This window comes from Lissotriton helveticus, chromosome 11, assembly GCF_964261635.1.
Source record: "Lissotriton helveticus chromosome 11, aLisHel1.1, whole genome shotgun sequence".
Lineage (NCBI taxonomy): Eukaryota > Metazoa > Chordata > Amphibia > Caudata > Salamandridae > Lissotriton > Lissotriton helveticus.
This window is the reverse complement of record NC_136072.1, coordinates 608,927,558-608,948,595: the sequence shown is the minus strand read 5'-3', so window position 1 is coordinate 608,948,595 and position 21,038 is coordinate 608,927,558. Positions and strand designations below refer to the sequence as shown.

The following is a 21,038-nucleotide window of genomic DNA, read 5'->3' as shown; positions in this document are numbered from 1 at the left end:
TATTTTGCTCCCTTTTATTCATCCACTAAACCACGCATTTAAGTAGCCTGCAACCCTTTATTGGGCTTCATATATCACATTTTACCTAGTAGCAGTCCTAAGATTCTTCTCCTTGCACTCAGCGACCCACAATATACTAAAGAAAAACACTTCTTGTCTCACTGATGTCAAGATAGTCTACCTCCCAAACCGTGCTTAATTTGTGAAAAACTAATTGCAGGAGCCCAAGTCAAGAGGCCGCTGCAACTTGCACCTGTATATTGCTCTACTAAGTATCACACACCTCCAAGTTTAACAATTCAGAATATTCAAGGCCCACAAAGTTATAATAATGGCTTGGAAAGTAGGTATTAGCCATTTTTAAGGTATATTGAATTAATAAACAACTGTTATTTTGTTCGTCTCTATATTAGACAAACAGCGCCACCATGTGGCAGACTGTCAAGTGCAGATGTTGACAGTTAAGTGCCGGTGCTGAGCACGGAAACCACTGGCTCAAATTAAGCACTGCTCCCAACCATCACAAAAGCCAAGAATAGAATAGAATAGAAGTGACATTTATAAAGCGCATGGCTACCCATGGGCATCCCAGCGCTAAAATGACAGAAGCTTTTTGAGATCTATCTATGGAAGAGCCAGGTTTTCAACAGCTTGCGAAAGGTCATATGGTTAGTTTCTTTCGCAGCTGAAAAGGAAGAGAGTTCCAAAGCTTGGCAGGATTATAAGAGAAAAGCCGACCTCCGCTTCTGGCTCTTTTGATCCTTAGGACAAAGACCAGTTGCAGTTCACCCGATCGTAAAGGCCTATTAGGACGGTATAATTTGACTAAAGGGGAGATGATCTTGGGTCCCTTCCCTCCAAGCAATCTGTGGGTGATACAGAGAGCTTTGAGTTGGACTCTCTCCCGAAGTGGCAACCAATGTAAAGCTTTCATGGCTGGCTTGGCTGACTGTCGATATGGCGTACCCATAAGGGTTCTTGCTGCACAGGGATGTAAGACGTTACAACGCACACTTTTACAACGCATACCTTTACAACGCAACATCCATTACAACGCATTCCATTACAATGCATGCCATTACAACGAAATTTTAAAAACTACATTTACAACGCATTCCATTACAACGCATAATACCTTTACAACGCATAACATTACAACGCATAACATTACATTGCATGTTTGGTAAGTGTTGGATAGTGTAGGGGTAAACATTACTATTCTAACTCCAGGGGGTGCAACAGTAGGGTAAGTGTTGGATAGTGTAGGGGTAAAAATTACTATTCTAACTCCAGGGGGTGCAACAGTAGGGTAAGTGTTGGATAGTGCAGGGGTAAAAATTACTATTCTAACTCCAGGGGGTGCAACAGTAGGGTAAGTGTTGGATGGTAATGTTATGCGTTGTAATGGTATGCGTTGTAATGACTGAGTTGTAATAACATGTGTTGTAGTGGTGTGCGTTGTAGTGTCATGCGTTGTAATGGTTGCGTTGTAATTGCATGCGTTGTAATGGTGCGTTGTAAAAATTGCGTTGTAAAGGTTGTTTCCCCTGCACAGTTCTGAATCATTTGAAGCTTGGAAAGTACTGCCTCTGGGGCACCCAAATATAGTGCATTGTTGAAGTCCAAGCGAGATAAAATAAGAGCTTGCACTACAGTTTTCCTAGCTTGAAAAGGAAGTAGAGGAAGTACTTTACGTAGCATTTTGAGCATGCCAAAACAGGCAGCAACTACCTTTCTGGCTTGGACTTTAAGTGTGAGATCTGAGTCCAGCCAGAAGCCCAAACTCTTTATATTTGATTTGGGAACGGGTGCTGATCCCATTATGGTCTGGCACATCTCAATTGGTCTGAATAGCGATGGGTTACCAAGAATCATAAGCTCTGTCTTGTCCCCTTTCAATTTAAGATAGGAATAGTTCATCCATTTAGCCACTTCTTCAAGGCAGGTATGGAGGCAAAGTGTGGATGAATCAAGATGGTTGAGTGACACCACTAGTTGTGTATCATCAGCGTATGTCATGATGTTCACTCCATAAGGCTGTATGATCTCTGCCAGTGGTGCCATATAGGCGTTGAAAAGCGTTGGGCTAAAAGAAGAGCCCTGTGGAACTCCACAAAAAAGGGGCCAGGGCTTAGAGATGGTTTCGCACTCAAATACCTGAAAGGATCGCCCCTCCAGGAATGACCTCAGCCAAGTTAACGCTGTTCCAGACACACCCAAGTTTCTAAGACGGTCAATCAGGATACGGTGGTTTACCGTATCAAAGGCCGCACTCAAGGGGAGAGGGGTTGGCCTAACGGCTACGGCGCTCGACCTCGGACCTGGGGATCTGGGTTCGAGTCTCGGTAACGACGCCAAAACCCCCTGTGATTCTGGGCAAATCACTTAATCTCCCCGTGCCTAAAAAAATGAAAGTGTGTCCTCATGTAACGTAACTGGTGCTATGTAAAGCGCTCTGATAACTGATTCGGTTCGGTTCTAGTTCGCGCTATATAAAAAAAAGTCCAGAAGGATCACAGCAGATGATCCTCCAGAGTCGAGAATTTTCCTTGATTCTTCTAGGACAGCTAAAAGTACTGTCTCTGTGCCATGACCAGGGCGAACTCCTGTTTGGGTTGGGTGGAGGAGATGGTTGGATTCTAAGTAGGCAGATAGTGTAATTTTACGTATTTCTGCAGAATTCTGCTGGTTCTCGGGAGGAGGGAAATCGGATGATAGTTAGCCAAGCAATCAGGGTCTAAATTAGGTTTCTTCAAAAGGGATCTCACCATGGCTTTTTTCCAGGAGGGGGGACCACTCCGGATGAGATGGAAGAATTGACCATGTCTAGAATGACAGGGCCAACTGTCTCTGTTGCTTGTTTAAGAATCCTAAGTGGGGCGGGGATTTTAGGTGAACCGCTTTTTACTCTGCCGGCGATTGCTAACAGACAGTTATAATCCAATATAGGAAAGGCTGTTAAACACGTTTCCTTATCCTCTAAAACAATGCCTCACACTATTTACTACCCTCCCAACCCCAGCATCGCCCCATCCTCTGCTCGGAATCTTGGCATTCTCTTTAACACTTATATTAACCTCACCTCATTGAACCCTGCAGTAAATGCAGTCCTTTTCTACTCATCATCTCATAAATCATTCACCATACCACCACGATGCAAATCAGCTCCCAAGTCATTAGCTAACTGGTCCACTAGAGTGGCCTTCTTCAGGCCTTCCATAACTTATTCAGCCATAGGCATGGCAAGACCACTAGCTTTGCCATATGAGCACTACACAATAGAATGAGCTACTTACTAATAGCGAGCTCATGTGACAACATATCCCTTGTCTAGTCCACTAATCCACCGTTACAAGTTACCCAATATTTTGCGAAGTAATAGTGCACTATGTAAATACCAATAGCGCCAGGTGCAGTATTTACCTCATAATTATGAGTTATGCACCTTGGAAAGAAAGACAACAAAATAATATATTTTTGTAGCCCTCACCATTGACCGTATTTACCACAATCGCCATCCATTTGTGTTCATCATTCATACTGAAGTTCAATTTCTTCTAATAAATTATAAATAAACACTAAAACCCCAAAAAGTTTACTGGCTCCTACTGTTGAGCACTCTCAAGTATGAACATATGCATTTTTGTTGTTTTATTATATATGTGATTAAAAAAGTACACAAAAGCACCACTTTAAAATATCATAGATCAAAATACCAAGTCATCTAATCCCTCGAAAGGGTTGCGCCCGAGCCAGATTACAAGTACCCGGGTGGCAGGTGCTAACACTCCTTTTGCATTAATTCACTAATCTAAATTCAAACCGAATAGACAATCAGCTTCTAACAAGTAAGTTATGCGGTGCCTAAAAGAAGACTTAACAAATAGCTATAGTGTCAGAATAATGCCATACCAAGCACAGATATAACAAGCTAGTAGATTGTATGACTTTTTAAAGTGTCTTAAAATAAACTTGTTACACGTCCCTGGGGACAGATGGAGGGAGGATTGCGGGTGTTAGGGAAGGTATGCTCATCCGCTTTCTATACGAAGACATAAAATATGCTTAAATGCTTCCTTTGACAGTGACTTAATTTCAGTCGAGTATTGTATATTTTAAATGATGCGCGTGTTACGTTAAAACACTGTTTTCTCATGTTTACAGGGCCCAGAGAGCACCAGCAGAAGCTCCACCAAGGCGGAAAGTGCCTGGCTTTTTAGGATCTGGTATGGATTTGACCACAAGTATCCTTCCCTCTTTTTGTAAGCATAACTGGTCGATACGGAAACGTAAGTGTTAATACCTGGCCATATATCTTGATGATGTGTGCCCAAATAGAAAAGCAAGATGTGTGCTTATTATTTTTTTTTAAGTCGATGTGGCCACCACTGGTGCGTAGGCCCTCATTGCAAGTTGTGTTGCGGCAACAAATGATGGACGGAATGCTGAATGAATCAAACATTCACCCCCAGTCAAGAGACCTGGATTGAATCCATCGTTCTTTTGCTCACTACGCCACCCCAGTTTGGACCCAACCACAATGTGTTCCCGCAGCACTCATTATAAGTTGGGCAGACTTGGGTGGGGTATTTACCACCCCATGTAAATACAAATACCCCCCACCAATACCACCCTTCATGTAAGGAGGGCTTTGGAGATGGTTGCCTTCTGTGCTTTGAGCAACGCACTCTGCCGCACATGCGTGAGCGGCTTGGAATTATAGTTTTATGGAATGAAACAGCTATGAAAAACGTAATGGGTACAAATGACTTCTAAATATGAAGATGATGTACTTTCGTGTCTGTAAACTTGTTTTCAGTGCAGTATGAGTCTTGATAATTTCAGAGCACATAAGGTCAAATAAAACGTAACAATGTTGCGGATCAAGAACAATTTAAATGGCTATTTGGTATCTTTTACAGATCGCTATTTGTTGTTGTTTTATTCCATTTTGCATGGAATAATCACTCTTGTTGTGTGTGTGAGAATGTTGTACATTGCATTTGGCACTTACCTTTTTCCCCACTATGCTCAGTATCGAGCTCTTGATATTAAACACATTTTGACTCATCCACCTTCTGTTTGCTAATGCTTACACTCCCACAAGTGCTGACTAGAATGAGATCTGTATTGCTTTTTATGGTCTGGCTTCACAGCACATTTTTCACCAGTCAATTATGTGAGCATCACTATAGAGGGACTATGGCTTCGCCCTCATGTTGGGAGCCAGGAGTACATGTTTTGATAGGGCAGAAGTTGTGTGCTTCCGCAAAAAAGTGCTTGTTCTTCCCGCAGCTGAGATCCTTTTGTTTATTTATCCAGCTGCCTAAGCTTGAACTTTCAGGGGTACGCATGTGACATTGGAATGCTATTAAAATGCCTTAGATAACTAGATAGTTTATGTTGGTTTTCTCTGGCAGCAGAACAGATGGGAGGGGGGGCAGTCATTAACCTACATGTCCTTTTACGCCTAGCTTGATAGTGCAAATGTCACCTGACCATTTAACCTCCACCAATTTTATTTTACAGTTCTCTATTTCGACACAAATACATATCTATTCCCATACTATGTACTTGTAATACTTCACATTACCATACAACGCTTCTTAAAAAGCAGACCTATCGGCATTGCCAAGGCTTGTTTGTAATTTGTTATCTTTTCCAAACTTTAGGGGTATGTGAGACTCTCATTTTTGAGTCTGCGAACTGCTAACAAGTGCCTAATCTGCAGCAGAGGCTCAGGGATGCTTGCTGTAGTTTGTGGACCAATCAATCGTCCAAAACATTTGGACCACAGTTTAGAGCTTTACTACATGTTCTTTGCTTGGGTAAATTGTTTGGATTTGTTCTGTTATCTGCATTTGTTTGATATTTTGCTATATTTCTTTTATGTCCCATAAGTTCATTGTCTGTTTTTTGTCAGTATGGGTATCCTTGTTGTTATTTTTTCCTTGTTGACTGGAAAAAATGACAGAGTGATGGAAGGACTGATAGAATTAATTTCAGAACCAGCAGTAACCTGGGCCGTATTCCAGATAATTGTTTTTCACCCACTCTGCCGCTTTAAGTAGACACCAGATATACGTAAATCAGTCTTGGGAGTGCTCCTCATTGGCTAGTCATAGTGGTGTGTGGGCATTGTATTTGCTTGAAATTTATATTGTTCGATTATTCCAATCCATAGGCAAGTAGGTGAAGCCAGTACAAACAAGCATTTACAATGCAACGGTTTCGCCTTTGTAAAAGTTAGAGCTATTGGCATTGTAAATGACAATTTTTTTTATTTATGTGTTGGTTTTAAAACAGATAAATAAATGGCATTGCCATTTACAATGCCAATAGCTTAATCTCTCGCAAACAGTCTGAAGAAATACGGTCCAACCAGTCTGCTAGATGAGACACGAGTTCAGAAGATTACCAAATGACTGAGGCGAGTGCATTGCCAACTCTAATTATTAATAATACCTCGTTCTGCAGAAGTCCTCTACAAAATTCAAAGTATTCTCATCAGAAATGAGGCCAACTTGCATCTGACTAGTAACCCTTCAATAAACAACTGTTTGCTGATACCTGGGTTCTAACATCATTAAGTAGGGGTTAGGCAGCACCACACAAATTAGCAGTTGTGCAAAATGGATGTTAACTAGACTCCGGATGCATGTGTGTTTAATGGAGTGGAGTATCACCAGACTCCGTACTTTTGACAAATCTACGAGCTTAGTCCGATTATAATACTAAATTGCTCATGTTTGAGAAAACAGGCCTTTGGTCCAACAAGAGCACATCGTGCCTGCAGTAGAGCACCAGATATATCATATAAAAGCTCACTGCACTTTGTTGAAGAACTAAATTCTATGGGCCTGATCAAAGTGGCAATGTCTTTCAATCCATCTTCCTTGCACGAATGTACGTTTCAGAATAAAAAAATATATATATTTTAACACTGCACTTGCAATAATAGTGCATGTAATTTCATAGTTCTGTAACTAGTGACGCTACAACCCAACTCACTCATTCACCCCAGTAAGCGGCCAGTCTGCCCAGACAAACATTAGTCAATAGGTCCCATACGAGTCTAGTTAGGTGGCGGGAAACGCAACATGGGCGAGATTTGTTATTTTCATGCATACCTATACTAACATGCCTCCTTGCATACACATCCCAGAGCGCCACAGGAGGCCTTTGTAAGCACCCAGATTTATATCCCCTCTGACGGCGAGGGGGTGGGGCTGTCTCGAGCGCGGGGATTACTTCAATGCGCTAATCCTGGCTGCTTGATTTCAGTTATACAAAACGCTTTGCAGAACGTAAAATCTGGCCGAAGCTTTTGAGATTTGATGGCTGGGAAGGCACGCACAAAAGTCATGTCGCATATTCCAAGTCTGTCACCACAACTTCACTGGCAGTCACAGCAGGCCACCGTTTATTTATTGTTGGGTATATAGCGTCCAAGAGGATGTCGCCAGAGCTGTGGAAAACGCAGTCAGCAGGGTACATGTTTCCGAAGCAGTGGAAATACACCAGTTAAGATTTTAAATCACAGAGGGCAATCCATAAACCTGCTAAGGAAGCGCGCTGGCCAGCACTCGAGATCTTGAATACCCAAAATGGACCCGTCGCCGGGCTTTGCCAAAAGCCCCACATAAAATGGAATCCACTCAAAGAGAAACATGCCACGAAGAAAGCCCTCAATCTTTCCTAAGGCGTGTTCACCCCGTGCATATAGATTTGTTTAATGTACTACGTTTTTAAAAAGCGCGAACAAGCCCAAAACAGTGTCAGGGCGCTATACCGCAGAAGATCATTTGTAGCCCTTAAGGTAGTGACGTAACTAAACTGGGGGACGGCTCGCTATTCTAAGGCAAACATATACGGTGAATTAAAAACAAAGAAAATATTTTTTTAAAAACACTGAGGAAAAAGTAATAATTACAAGTTGAAAATGTAGTGGGCGAGGAAAGGAAGAAATAATTCACAGGACTGCACGCGAGGAGAGGAGGAGTATTCGAAAATGCAAAAGGGAAACGAGAAGAGGCCAGGATAAGAATAAGAACAAGCACCTACGGGCACACGGACAGCGGGAGGGGGGGCAGGAACGGACAGCGGGAGGGGGGCGGGAACGGGCACACGCACAGCGGGAGGGGGGGCTGGAACGGGCACATGGACAGCGGGAGGGGGGGCGGGAACGGACAGCGGGACATCGTGCAACCCACCCCTGAAAACGACATTTTGGAAGTGTGGCGAAAACAAAGCTTTAAAAAAAAAAAAAAAACACCGCCCACCGCCGCATGACGATCGCAAAGGGGCAGGATGAGTAAAAATCGCGGGAACGCCCACGAATCTGCTTCGGCATTGACGGACAGATCTCTGTTCCAATGGCTAGCCTCCATTTATGGAGCTAGCCAATGGAACAGAGGGGCGGGACAACACACACATACTGTACACATAGGATTTCGCCTGCGCCGAAAAGCTGCGCGGTGCGCAGCTTTCGACAGGCGAAACCTAAAAATTAGGCTATGGGAGTAAGATGAGCACAAGCATGCTTGAGGTGTTACGTACAGTGCAACGTTACTGACTTCCACTGTTAGGCAGTTGCTGATTTGTGAGGTTAGTATTTCCCAGTTCTGCTGAGAGAGTTTGATGGTGATCATTGCCAACTGCAAGTCCTACAGAACTCCGATGGTTTCTCCGATTCTGCATGGAAAGTATCAGCTCATTGAAAGTTAAAAGAATGATGTCCATCCTCTTAGATATTGCTGCTTAACCTTATACTGAGCAAACTCAATGAAAATGATGGACAGAGTGCTGAAACTTTTTAGACACTCTCCCCCAGTCACAGATCTCGGTTGAATCCATCATCGTTCTTTAGCTCACTTCGCCACCCCAGCTCAGACACAGCTATATGCAAATCAGTTTTTACCCTGTGCCTCATGGGAACAGTCCAGCACAAACTGCCAAGCCATGTCTTCCCTGGACTGGAAACAAGCATCCTGGGACCAGTTTCGGGCTAACAACTCTATCAGCCAGGCTAGCTTGAATCCAGTGGCAAAGTGAGCAAGGGACCCACGTCTGGGCATACCCTCCCAACTTAGGGCGAACAAAGCAAACACAATGAAATGATGGACGGAAACAAGCTAGCCTGGCTGATGAGTGTCTGAAAAGTTTCAGCGCTCTGTCCATCATCTCCTTGTGTTGGCTTTGTTCGCCCAATCTGAAAATTAGGCAGAAAGCGCCACCATGTGGTGTCTGTCGCTAGAGCTAATGCTGACAATTAAGTGCTGGTGCAGAGCACCAGAAACCACTGGCTCAGATTAAGCACTGATCCTGATCAAAGGCATGATACCTAAACGCCTCATCTTTATGTAAAATGACATCTGCCAAGATGCATTTTCATGGTCCACTGATTATTTACTCCTGCTTGTGGAGAAGAAGCCACTACTGTTGCAACTGTCCAAACCCAGGCACTACTGGTCATTGAGCTTTCTCCCGGTGCCTGGTAGGGTAGAGGCTGGTTTCACTGCTGATGGAGGCCAGTTTTGTTCCTGGGGTGGTGGTCATATTTCCTGTGCGCAGTACTTTAAAAATAAACAATGCAAAACTAATAATCTTTAAGTGTCACTCCAAAACCATTTGTTTTTGCATTTTGGTAGTTCCTGTCTCCTGCAGGTTCATAATCAGCAACCCTGACCTTGAGGGCTTTAGGGAGAAGCGGGTGAGGTGTTTGCTTTTCCTTGACTCAGAGAGTCTGTTATATCCATGATAAAACCTCTTCAAAATGAAAAACACTGTATTTCTTTATATTGTGATCTTTGCAATGCATATTAGTTTAGTATATTTTAGAAATGGGGTCTGTAGTTGGCAGAAGTATGCACCTGTCCAAGTAGGGACCCACACTCTAGTCAGGGTAAGTGTATTACACACTAAAGGTTTACCCGTGCTCACCCTCTGGTAGCTTGTCACGGAGCACTCAGGCTAAACTAATGAGGCAATGTGTAAAGTATTTGTGTACAAACACACAACACAGTGAAAACACGACAAAAGTACTCCACACCAGTTTTAGAAATAAAGCCAATATTAATCTGAGTAAAACAAGACCAACATGATAAGAATTCAACATACAAAAGTCAAGATATTAATTTTTAAAGATTACATAAAAAATGCAGTGCTTAGAAGTCCATAGCTCCCACTGGTGCTATCTGGTCATACGTCAGTACCTTGGGGGCGTCGAAAACCAGAGATATGCCATTGGAAATCAAAGACATGGCTTCGGAAACCAAAATGCAGCGTCTTGCAGTGGAGTTGAGGTGTCGAAGTTGCAGGTGAGGCGCCGGTTCCTTAAGGCGGTGCAGGGTCATTGAAGCTTTTGCCGCTCTGGGATGATGCATCCCACGGAGGAGGTGATGCGTTGGTTGCGGGTGTGAGACCTAGGTTCCGGAAGACGATGCGGTGTAGAGGTGGCATCGATGTCGAGAACGTAGGCCATTGATTCCTCTGTGTCAAATTCAAACCGCTGGGCCCAAGGCAATGCCTCGATCGGGAGTCACTCAGGGCCAGGGAAGTGGTGGAGTCGGGACTGGCTGACAGACGTTAGTGGCGCAGTGTTGAGATCCATTTTGGAGGCGCTGCAGCAAGGTCAGGACTGGGTTGAAGTTCAGGCTGCAACCCGGCAAGTGGAGTCCACGGTTCGGTGCAGGCAGCAGCGATACACCAATTTCACAGAATGGCACCGGTTCCAACTGATGCTCGGCATCGATTTCATGGTTGCTTCACCATATTCACCTCCAAGGACCCACGACTAGGTTTGGGACCACTTGGCAGGTCAGGATTCATAGCAATGGAGCCCAGATGCTTGTTGCAGGATGCAGGTGAAGTATTTGATTACCTGAGTCTTCGGCACCAGATGCAAGTTCAGTTAAGCCTTTGGAGAACATTAAGAAAGCTGGATGAGACTAAAGTCGAGTAATCTCCCTCCCAGCTAAGAAGCAGCAGGCCAGCTCAGCAAAGCAGGCAACAGAGTGGCAGTCCCTCCTGGCAGCACAACAGCTCTTCTTCCAGGGAGAATGTCCTCAGTTCAGAAGTTTGCTGAGTATATGGTGTCAGAGGTCCAGTACTTTAGCCTTTATTTATTTATTTATTTATTTATTTAAACTTATAACGCGCACAGCTACCCACAGTGGATTTCCCGGCGCTAGGGATAGACTCGAGAAAGAAAAGCAGGTAATAAAGATGGAACTGATACATCAGACAGAACACTCAAAAAGCAAAGTTTTGAGTCCCTTCCGTAAACGAAGCATGTTTGTCTCCAACTTTAAAGTCACCAGAGCTTAGGGCCCAGGTGGGAAAAAGACCGACCACCCATTTTTTACTAGCTTAAACCTTGGAATGATGAAATCACCATTCTCGGATGATCTCAGCATACGGTGAGGTTTATAGGGTTGCACCAAACTCTGCAAATATTTAGGCGCCGAGCCTTGCCTGATCTTAAACAGATAACACAAGGCTTTAAATTTAATGTGACTCGGAACTCTGAGCCAGTGGAGATCGCACAAGGCGTAGGCAGCAGAAGTCCTTCTTGGGACATTACGGAGGAGACGGGCAGACGCATTTTGCACCACTTGAAGAATTTTGGTTGTTGCTACGTCGGCTCCGAGATAGAGAACATTACCGTAATCCAGGCGGGAAACGACCAACGCCTGGACAACAGTTCTCTGGGAAGATATGGGCAGCATCCACTCACTTTGAAGTAGTGAGACTTCAAAGATAGGTCTTTGTAGTGCACAAGAACCTGCCCCTCCAGGCCCTAACTACAGGCACACTACAGGGGGATAGGCAGCTCTTTGTGAGGGGATAGGTACAAACCTATTCATGGTCAAGTGTCAGCTCCTCCCACCACTCTAGCTCTGGAATGCTCATCAGCCTGTTGATGGGCTACCAGGTTGTGCAGGACACACCTCAGCTCCCTTTGAGTTGACTGTCTAGAGTGGATTCACAAAGCTCAACTTTAATCCAACCCAGACGTACGTGTATTCTAGGCACAGGCAAAGGCACAGAATGGTAAAGCAAGAAAATGGCAACTTTATAAAAGTGCCATTTTCAGACCTGAAATTTAAAAACCAACTTCACTAATAGATGTGTTTTTAAATTGGGAGTCCAGAGACACCAAACTCCAATTTTCTATCTGCTCTCAGTTAGGTTACACTTGTAAAGTGCTACAAGGCTGCTTCAATGCTAACCTATGGGAAATGTAGGCCTTGCTGTAATGAAAAAGTAATTTAGCAGTGTGACCCTATCACAGCATATAAAACCTAAAAGCAAATGTCCTACCTTTTTAAATACACTGCACTCTTCCCATGGGGCTACCTAGGGCCTACCTTAGGGGAGCCTTCAATGTAGTAAAAGGTAAGGTTTGGGTCTGACAAGTAGGTGAATTTACAAGGTCGACAGTGCACACACAGGGTCTGCAGTGGCAAGCCTGAGACATGGTTGCAGGGCTACTCATGTGGGTGGCACATTCAGTGCTGAAGCCCCACTAGGATTCGGGTGTGTGCAATTCATTAACTGCATGGTTATCTTAGACTCTCTTCTATTATAGATCAAAGCATAAAGCTTTGTATTTAATTCTTAAATCAGTGCACTGTGTTAAATACATCCAGGCTACGATTGTTTCATAAGGATTGTTGTTGGCAGTGATTGGGGAGAATGATAATTTAAAATGCTAAAGCTCAAATTAAAACTGAAACACCTACCTTTGTGCAGTGAATTGAGGCCATTTGCAGCACGTGGCTAAAAGTATATTCATAGTCAACGATTCTTGAATAAATTCATGCACTCACTCTTCACCATTCAACTATCCATTCATTCATTGTGACATGCAACTCAGTCTCCAAACTCTATCGATACACTGAATTATTGGACACGGTTCAGTAATGTAAAATGTGTTGTAAAGCAAATAACATTTGCAATTTTTTTCAAACATTTCTTGGGGAGAGACCCTCCGCACCCACTTCACGGAGGTCAAGTGCACTCACTTGCTATATGCAGTATGGGGACTGGTTTGAGAAAATCTGCCCCAATCTATTCATCCTGTATCACGAGGACCTGACAGCAAGACTAGTCCCACCCTTGGCTTGTGATTGAGAAAAATAGTAATTTCAGGCAATTCTCCAGAGAAACAGTCTGTGGCTCAGGAAACAGAAGTTAGAAAACATCTATCATCTTAAATCTCCATGTCAACAGACAACATTTACAATGCCAAAGGTTCAACTTATGACGTGCCACACAACTCCATCCACCCCTATTTACAGGTGATGTTCTTGATATCTCAAACTCACAGTAAAATCGGAAACGAATCCCAAATATTTGGCTAAATACACGCCAATCTCGAGATACGCCTTTAGTGAAAAATATTTGGAACTTGGTATGGTTAACATTTTAGGCTCACTTGGAGACGAACACCCTACTTTGCCATACTGTGGAACCAAAATCCCTCTGCTTAACTTCAAGGAGAAACACTTCTTCACCAGGCATGCACTGCCCCGTATTTGTGATTGTTACCACTGTCATTGTACATAATGTATTTCCTGGTTTGCACCCTCTAACCAACAATTGCACCGTCTAGTTAAACTTAGATGTTTAAAAAATCCCCTCTGTCATCTGTCGAGTTCCTCTTAGTTCACTGTTCTTCCATAAACTTCCATCCTACATAGTGCCCTAGACCACTATGCTAGGTGGCCGACACAGCTACATGGACAAAACAAAGATCTGCTTCAAGTTGGAAGAAGAATACAGTATTGGATGCTGCTAATAAGGCTCTCTTTTAATTTCAAAATTTCCTTTCAGGCCTGGTGGTATGCAGTATGCTACAATCACAGATTAGACAGAGCTTATGTTTACCCTGTTACTCTTGCTATTAAAAGAGACTTACTATGGATGCCTGTTACAAATTTTTTGGATCGTTCTGCCCAAGGTCTCCCTTTACATTCCCCGCGTACTGAAGAAGTTCCTAAACCACCATGAATATGCATTTTTCGTTATTTTGCTGTACCATGTATTTATATTCTTCTATACATTTTTACAAATGTTATAAGAGACTTTATACTTGTAATCGTTTTTATTGCATATAATTAACCGTTTCGTTCCCATCTTGTTTCTCTTCTTTCTTTTATGTTTCTTCCCTCTCTTTCCTGCTTTTCTTCCCTTCTCTACTCTTTCTTCTTCTATAGCATATATAGTTACTCAGCATTTATTATATTGTAATGTATTTATATACTTCCTTATGCTCTTTTATTGCTCAATAAAATTTTTGCTTTAAACTTAAGGCTCTCTTTTAATGATCATAAGAGTGAATTCCTGCTCCGAGGCCAATGTAAACCATCACATATGCGTTTTACATCCGGGCATGCACCAACACTGGTCAAGAAGCGCAAATTAAATGCAGGTTTTGACATTGAACTAAAACAAATGTACACTTCCTTCTAGCTCATATGTCTTGATGCTTGCAGTGTGGATTTCCAGGCAAGGCCACAGAAATACCACTTACAGTGACCTCATTAAAGAGCAACATGTCAGGCTTCAAACAAAATAGCAACATGGCTAGTTCTGATTGCAGAAGGTCCTTGCATTTGCACTGAGCATCACTATGCAAGGCAATCAGTGATCAACTGAGAATAGAATGTAACTTCTAATTCAGCAAGGGACTAAAAACACACGTCTTCATATGGCGTGGTACCAGAATCTTGCTGTAAGAATGTTTTGTCTACAAAAAATATTGCCCCATTCTAGGTAATCATAGAAAATCAAATGGCACACTATTTTTGTAACCAATGTATAGGCCACTTTATATATGTCAGATGATATTTCTTTTCTGTACTTTATATTCGGACTGTTTTTTTTCTCTGGTCATTGAATATTGCTGATCAGTCAAATGCCTAAGACAAGCAAGTGCTTTTTTTGTGCAATTTTATATAGTAAATGTAAATGTGGGATACTTGTAAAGCGCACTGTTACTCTACCCGAGTGTCCTGGCGCTGTAGACCGCTGGGGAACCCGTCCTGGTTTTCCCTGTGAGATGGTCCCTTTCTGGGTATCTCCAGGGTGAAACCAGGCATCCCCGGCGTCTGTGGGGGGCCGTTGTAGAGATGAGGCAAGCTTAATGCCCAGAGTTACTGAGTGTGTTCCCTGGTTAGAGTAGGCACTGAGGCGAGAATTATCGAGTCCGTTGACCCTGGTCCAAGACCCTGCCGCGTCGGGAATTGAATCCTGGTCCCGGGCCGTTCTCTGCTTACAGGTCTGCCGCCTCTAACCAGTGAGCCACACCTCTCCACTAGTGCAAATTCGACCTGAACGGGTTGGAACGCTTTACATGTGCATCAGTTACATTACTCTAGGATACATTCATTTTAGTTTTTTAGCCTTGGGAGTTTATGTGATTTGCCCACATTCACAGGATGTTGAGCTGACACCAAGGCTCGAACCTGGTTCCCCAGCTCCCGAGTCAGCAGCTCTGGTCTTAGTGCCACATCCTCGCCCACCAATATCAACCAGCACGTTGGCTTGTTGGGCCCAGTGCATTCATTAACAACTTACATTCTGTTATTATATTTTGTGAGGTGGAAGGGGATGAACCAAAAGAGTAGTACTTACCCTGAATGTATGTCATTCTTCGAATGTTGTTCTTTATTGCTCACCGGCTAGACCATGTTCACTGCTGGCGTGCCGTGGGGCTCTGTTCCATGGAAGTCAGTTGGAGCAGAGCTTCCTTGGAGCAGCCAGCTCTGGATGTGGCCTTCCATTTTGTTTACAATAAACTTAAGCAGGGGCAGGTTTAGCGTTGGTGGCGCCTGGTGCAACAGTCATTTTTTTTGGCGCCCCCTCTTACCTCTCTCTCCATGAATCCTTTACTACCACTCTCCAACAGTGCCCCTCACCTCTCCATTGCACCTCTCTGATATACATTTACCTTTTTTTTAAAGCGCTCACTCACACTCACTTTTGTGATCTGCATGGCACATGTTCTTTGCAGCAGGCACATTAACCCTCTGCGCTACTTTATGTTGAGTAAAAACTGCAGCTAGACAGAATTCTGAACGCTCACCAGCAGTAACATTAATCACCAGAGTTAAATTGACATTTTTATTGTTGCATGAAAACTGATGGAACACCAACGAGGATCAACTGCTTTTTAAACCCATAAGTTATTTTGAAACACAGCGCCCTCCACCTAAGAGAGCGCCAGGTGCGGCTGCACCGGTCGCACCGACCTAAAGCCGGCCTTGAACTGAAGTTCTACTTAGGATTCCTGCATGCTTCTCCACTTACACATTGATGCTTTAAAGCACCCCCACTGTTAACTTCTTGATGCCTCTTGTCTTTTACTGAGTTCTCCAAAGAGGGTGGACAGGGCTCCATTCACCTCTATGCAGCTCCTACAAGCCCACTTAGAGGTGACTTCCAACTCAAAACGAATAAATAAATGCTAAGACGAAGAAGAATGATAGTGAGTTAATTTTTCTTTGCTAAACCTCCACACAATAAACTTCGCATGAGTATGAAGACCGAAAGATACGTTGACAGACGGTGGGTGCATTTTTCTTCCATTTCCATTACACGATCGCCGCAGGATACCACTTATTGGGACGCACAACACATATACTGCACTATTCTATCAGCAGTGGTGTTCTGTCGAGCTGTGTTTAAAAAGAAGTAAACCCTTCTTACATTTTTTTCGAAAATATTCCCTTAAAAGGGGGTTAGTCATCCCGAGGATTAGATGTGGAATGTGGCTGCTGTGGAAAGTTATGTATGAAATAATTCATGTTTTCACACTGAATTGCCCAGGAAATAAATATACGTCCTGAGTCTCTGCAGACCATGATATTTTTAACCCACTTATCTCCACCTGCCTGTCATGACTGTTTCTGCACAGAACGAGTCACATCTTTGTTTAAAGATGTGTTTTTCCCCGTACCCCAGGGAAGGAAACATTAGCCGCCAGATCTTTGCTTCAGTGACACCGTGTCCTTTCCTCATTGCAGCAGCTGTAGGCAGCGCTCACGCTGAATATGAAAGAGGCAAGGGGTCTGTGTGCTCATTTGCTGATATTTATGTAGGTAACTCGCCTCACCGGGCCCTCACAGGAGTGTATGTATTTGACCTCGCCTCCAGCGGAAGTGCTATGATCTCATTTCCAGGCTAATGGGCGGCTACGCAGCTTTCCTCAATGGCGTGGGCTTGTCTGGTATGGTTCCAACGCAAAAACCCATGCTTTTATGCAAATCATCTTTCTTTTGATCAAGGGTGTGAAGGAGCTGGGATTCTTATCTAGATTTTTACCTTATCAATTCTCCAGAATCCCCGACCGGTAGACTGAACCTTTTTGTCTGCTAAGAAGTGTAGAGGGGAGGTTTCCAAATTCATAATTAAGTTTTGTAAATCCGCAATCACATCCAAATTAAATAATAACTGACCACAAACTGAAGTTTAAGAATTTATTACAAAGCCAAAAATAATTGGACATACAGACACCTCAGCAAGAGGTTCAAAAGGTAAGCTGGCACTAATACAAACATAATCCACGAAGGAGTCTGACGACTCAGAATGAAAAACAAAGTTAATTCAAGAAACATCAGGCATTCAAATACTGTCCCTACTTGAAGTCTGGACTGCATTTACAAAAAGAAAAGGAAAAGGTTGATCTGCCCCTACACCAGCACTAAGGTCACAGCCCTACTTAACTATTCCCTCCAAGCAAGAGTAAAGGTATCAGCCGTGAAGACTTCCTAAGAAGTGCATTCACGTTTCTTAAGTAAGTAGCCTAAACTACTGAGCTCGTTCTAAGATGCTCCTTCCTACACCCCACTCTGCCCTAAGTTCCCTCAAGTGCTATCTAGGATTGCCTACATCCTGCTCTGACAACCTCCTAACAAAATCTGCTCTCCACCCTCGGGTACTGTCCCTAATACAAAACTCGTAAAATCATAGGTACGCCCCAAGGCACACCCCTCTGGGCAAGTATAGGTTTTCGGATTTTTCCAGCATGGCATTCTTCCATCCAGCGTCCGTTGAGGTGTCCTTGGATCCCAGGCACCTTCTCCTCCAAATGTTGCAGATGGACATTCCTCTGGCAGTTACTTGTCCTCACTCAGACCGGCCTAACTTCTAAACAATGGATCTTTCTACCTAACGAGGTCAGTGGCCTTGCACCTGCAACTGAAATGCATGAGAACCAATCTTGTGCGCATTCAAAGTTGCAATTCAATATTTTCTGAGAACAGCACCCTTCCCAGCAAGAAATTATTTCACAAGGATAACCAAAGCTAAGTAAAGAAATCACAGTTAGGCCTCTACTGGCTTCTCTATGTCCCAGGCCTTTACACGTTTAAATGCATTTCTAAATGATTCTACATTAGAAGCAATGCACTTTATTCCATTACAAAAACAACATTACATTTCAACTCTAAACGTAAGTTCTTTTCCATGTTAAAGTGTCACATTCTGTCTCCTACACGTGCAACTCTCAATATGGCATGTTTACTAATCTAGCAATACACACGTTTAATAACATTTCTATGTTATATAAAGCATCACACTCCTGTTAAGGCTCTACATTAATCTGCAGACGCTATGAATACTCTTGTACATATTGCACTAATCCCCAGCCTACTGTTACATTTCTAAAAGCGCACATTAGTATGTCCTCTAAATATGCAGGTGCTGACTACAGGCGATTGTAATGCACCCCTACAATTTTTTAAAGTAACATGGCGCTCTCTCAGTTTCCACCCTTAAGGAAAGAAACGAGTTAAACAGAGCTGGTTGCCACGTTCCCTCTCTTGAGCAACTCCATGTTCTTAATTCCAATATTGACTGTCCTGCAGTCTCTCTATTGGTCTCTCTTGCACTCTCAACGATCTCTCCAGTCTGCTTGATCTGTACCATTTGTAAGCTTGAACCAAACCCCACAATCCAATCACACATGCCACAACAATATTAAGGGGTTTCAACACAAAACCAAGAACACCCTTTCCAAGGTTTGCAAGCCAATTCCCTACTTTGCCAAATCCTTTGCCAACCTTTTCCCACAGTTTCCTCTGTCAGATCCTCAATTTTACTATGGATCGCAGTAATGTTGCTTATCTTTTTCTCGAGATCTTTGCTGTTGTCTGTATATAAGTACAGCATTCTTGGACCGTCAAAAGTTTACAGACTCCGCCCTCTTTCACTAGAAGGACGTCTAAAGCAAGACGATTCTGTAAAACCATAGTTCTTATCGATAACATCTCACCTTCAACCAACACCAATGACTTAGCTGTATTCATTGACAATTCATCCACCATAGTCGCCAATCTTCTAATTTTCACATCATTCAAGATCACTCCCAAAGTCGGTATCATTGCTCCAAAAATGTCTCCAACTATGGCTCCTGCACTTTCACCTCGCTTCACTCTCGCATGCTGTCCTCCCTCTAAAAGTTCAAAATCTTCCGTATGGTAGATCTTGGGAAAAATGATTGCTAAATAACATGTTCCATACCATTTCTCAGGCAGTAGCTCATATGTATTCCTCCCGCAAACAAAAAGTCCTTTGAATAAAACTCCAAAGTGAAAGTATGCTCACATGTGGTATGACCCACGTACACATTCTCATAGTCTGTCTGTGGTCTATGAATGCACAACTTCCCTTTCTGCACTTCATCTAGAGCTATTGGACCATAACTTCCCTTTGACTTGTGCAGCTTTTCTTCATCTGTCCAATCCATTTTACCCTGTCCTGAATCTCGCAACTGCTTTTGTTTCCGGTACCTATCTTCTACTTGTTCTATGAATTTCTTCTCTGTATCTGACAACAAACATGTCAGATTATGGTGATGAGAATAAGACGTATCCAACTCTTGAGTCGGAATAAAATACGTCCCAAGCCTGACTTTTGATTTGTAATAATCATGCTTGTTCAAATGCTTGTAGGCAGGTACTTTAGGAAGTACAGCATGATAATTTGAAAAGAAAATGCTAAGCAGCAAACTGCATGAAATTCCATAAGTCAATGGAAGGTGATGGTATCTAATACCCTCATCTACAGCAGCAGGCAATTGCATACACACACTACAATCTTTCGCATCCATGGCCTCAATGTACTCATACAACAACTTCGCATACGCATTAAGTTTGAAATTGCCTCTAGCCAGATCTGCATGTAACCTACGACTCTCCTCTAGTAGCAAAGCTCCTTCGTCTCCTATTTTGACCTCTTTTTCGCTAGGAGTAGTAGGTGTAGGTGTTCCCTCTACCTCCACTGTCTGCTCATGTGGTACTAAATACGAAACTACAACTACTAGGATAATGAAGAGTATCTCTCCTCCTACAAGTGTGCCTACAATGTACCTAGCTCTACGATTCGGGTTTCCAGCCTCCATGGTCTCAAGACAATTTGCAGCTTTCCTTGTTCAGCAACAATTTTCACAGTCTCTTCTCAACAACTTCAGTTGCTCGAACCGATTCGAACCACACCTTAGAAAGCTGTAAGTCCCCTTTGAATTTTAAGTTCCTTATTTACAGTTTTTCAAAGACAACCCTAACCCTTCTCCGTCCTCTATGAGAAGCCCCTAAATATCTTCTTCTTCCACTCGGACCTAGACTGTCAAACTCCATTTATTTACAGAAAGTCTCATTCATCCACAATAAGATGTGTTCCAACCTCCTCTAGGACATATTCCAAAAGTTGAAGACGAAGAACAATAGATTCATGAGATGGTATTTAGGACCAAACGTAGGAAAGATCAGTCTACTCAAAATCGGGTGGCGAATTCTGCTCAATATCGGTGGATTCAGGACTGTGATGGTCAATACACCTTCAATTTCAAGTCCTGGCACTAACAACAGCACATCCAACTTGACGTTCGGACTGGTACTGATCACTGTCACTGCCCTCACCCTCCTGATCTCAGTACTCCTGGCATCAGTCACAAGGTACGTCCACTCAGGAGTCGGGTACCTCCGGTAAGGCATTCTCGTTCTTCTTGATCTCCTTAGACCGCCATGAGC

At 43.2% G+C, this 21,038-nt stretch overlaps 1 protein-coding gene across 1 annotated transcript in view; it reads left to right on the top strand.

Moving 5' to 3' along the window:
* The window catches only part of SLC9A9 (solute carrier family 9 member A9), a 2,762,771-nt gene that overhangs the window by 2,313,796 nt on the left and 427,937 nt on the right, over positions 1–21,038 (top strand). Inside the window, exon 14 of the mRNA XM_078666429.1 lies at positions 4,165–4,244. Within this exon, the coding sequence (XP_078522555.1) occupies positions 4,165–4,244 (80 nt within the window). The remainder of the gene's footprint in view (positions 1–4,164; positions 4,245–21,038) is intronic.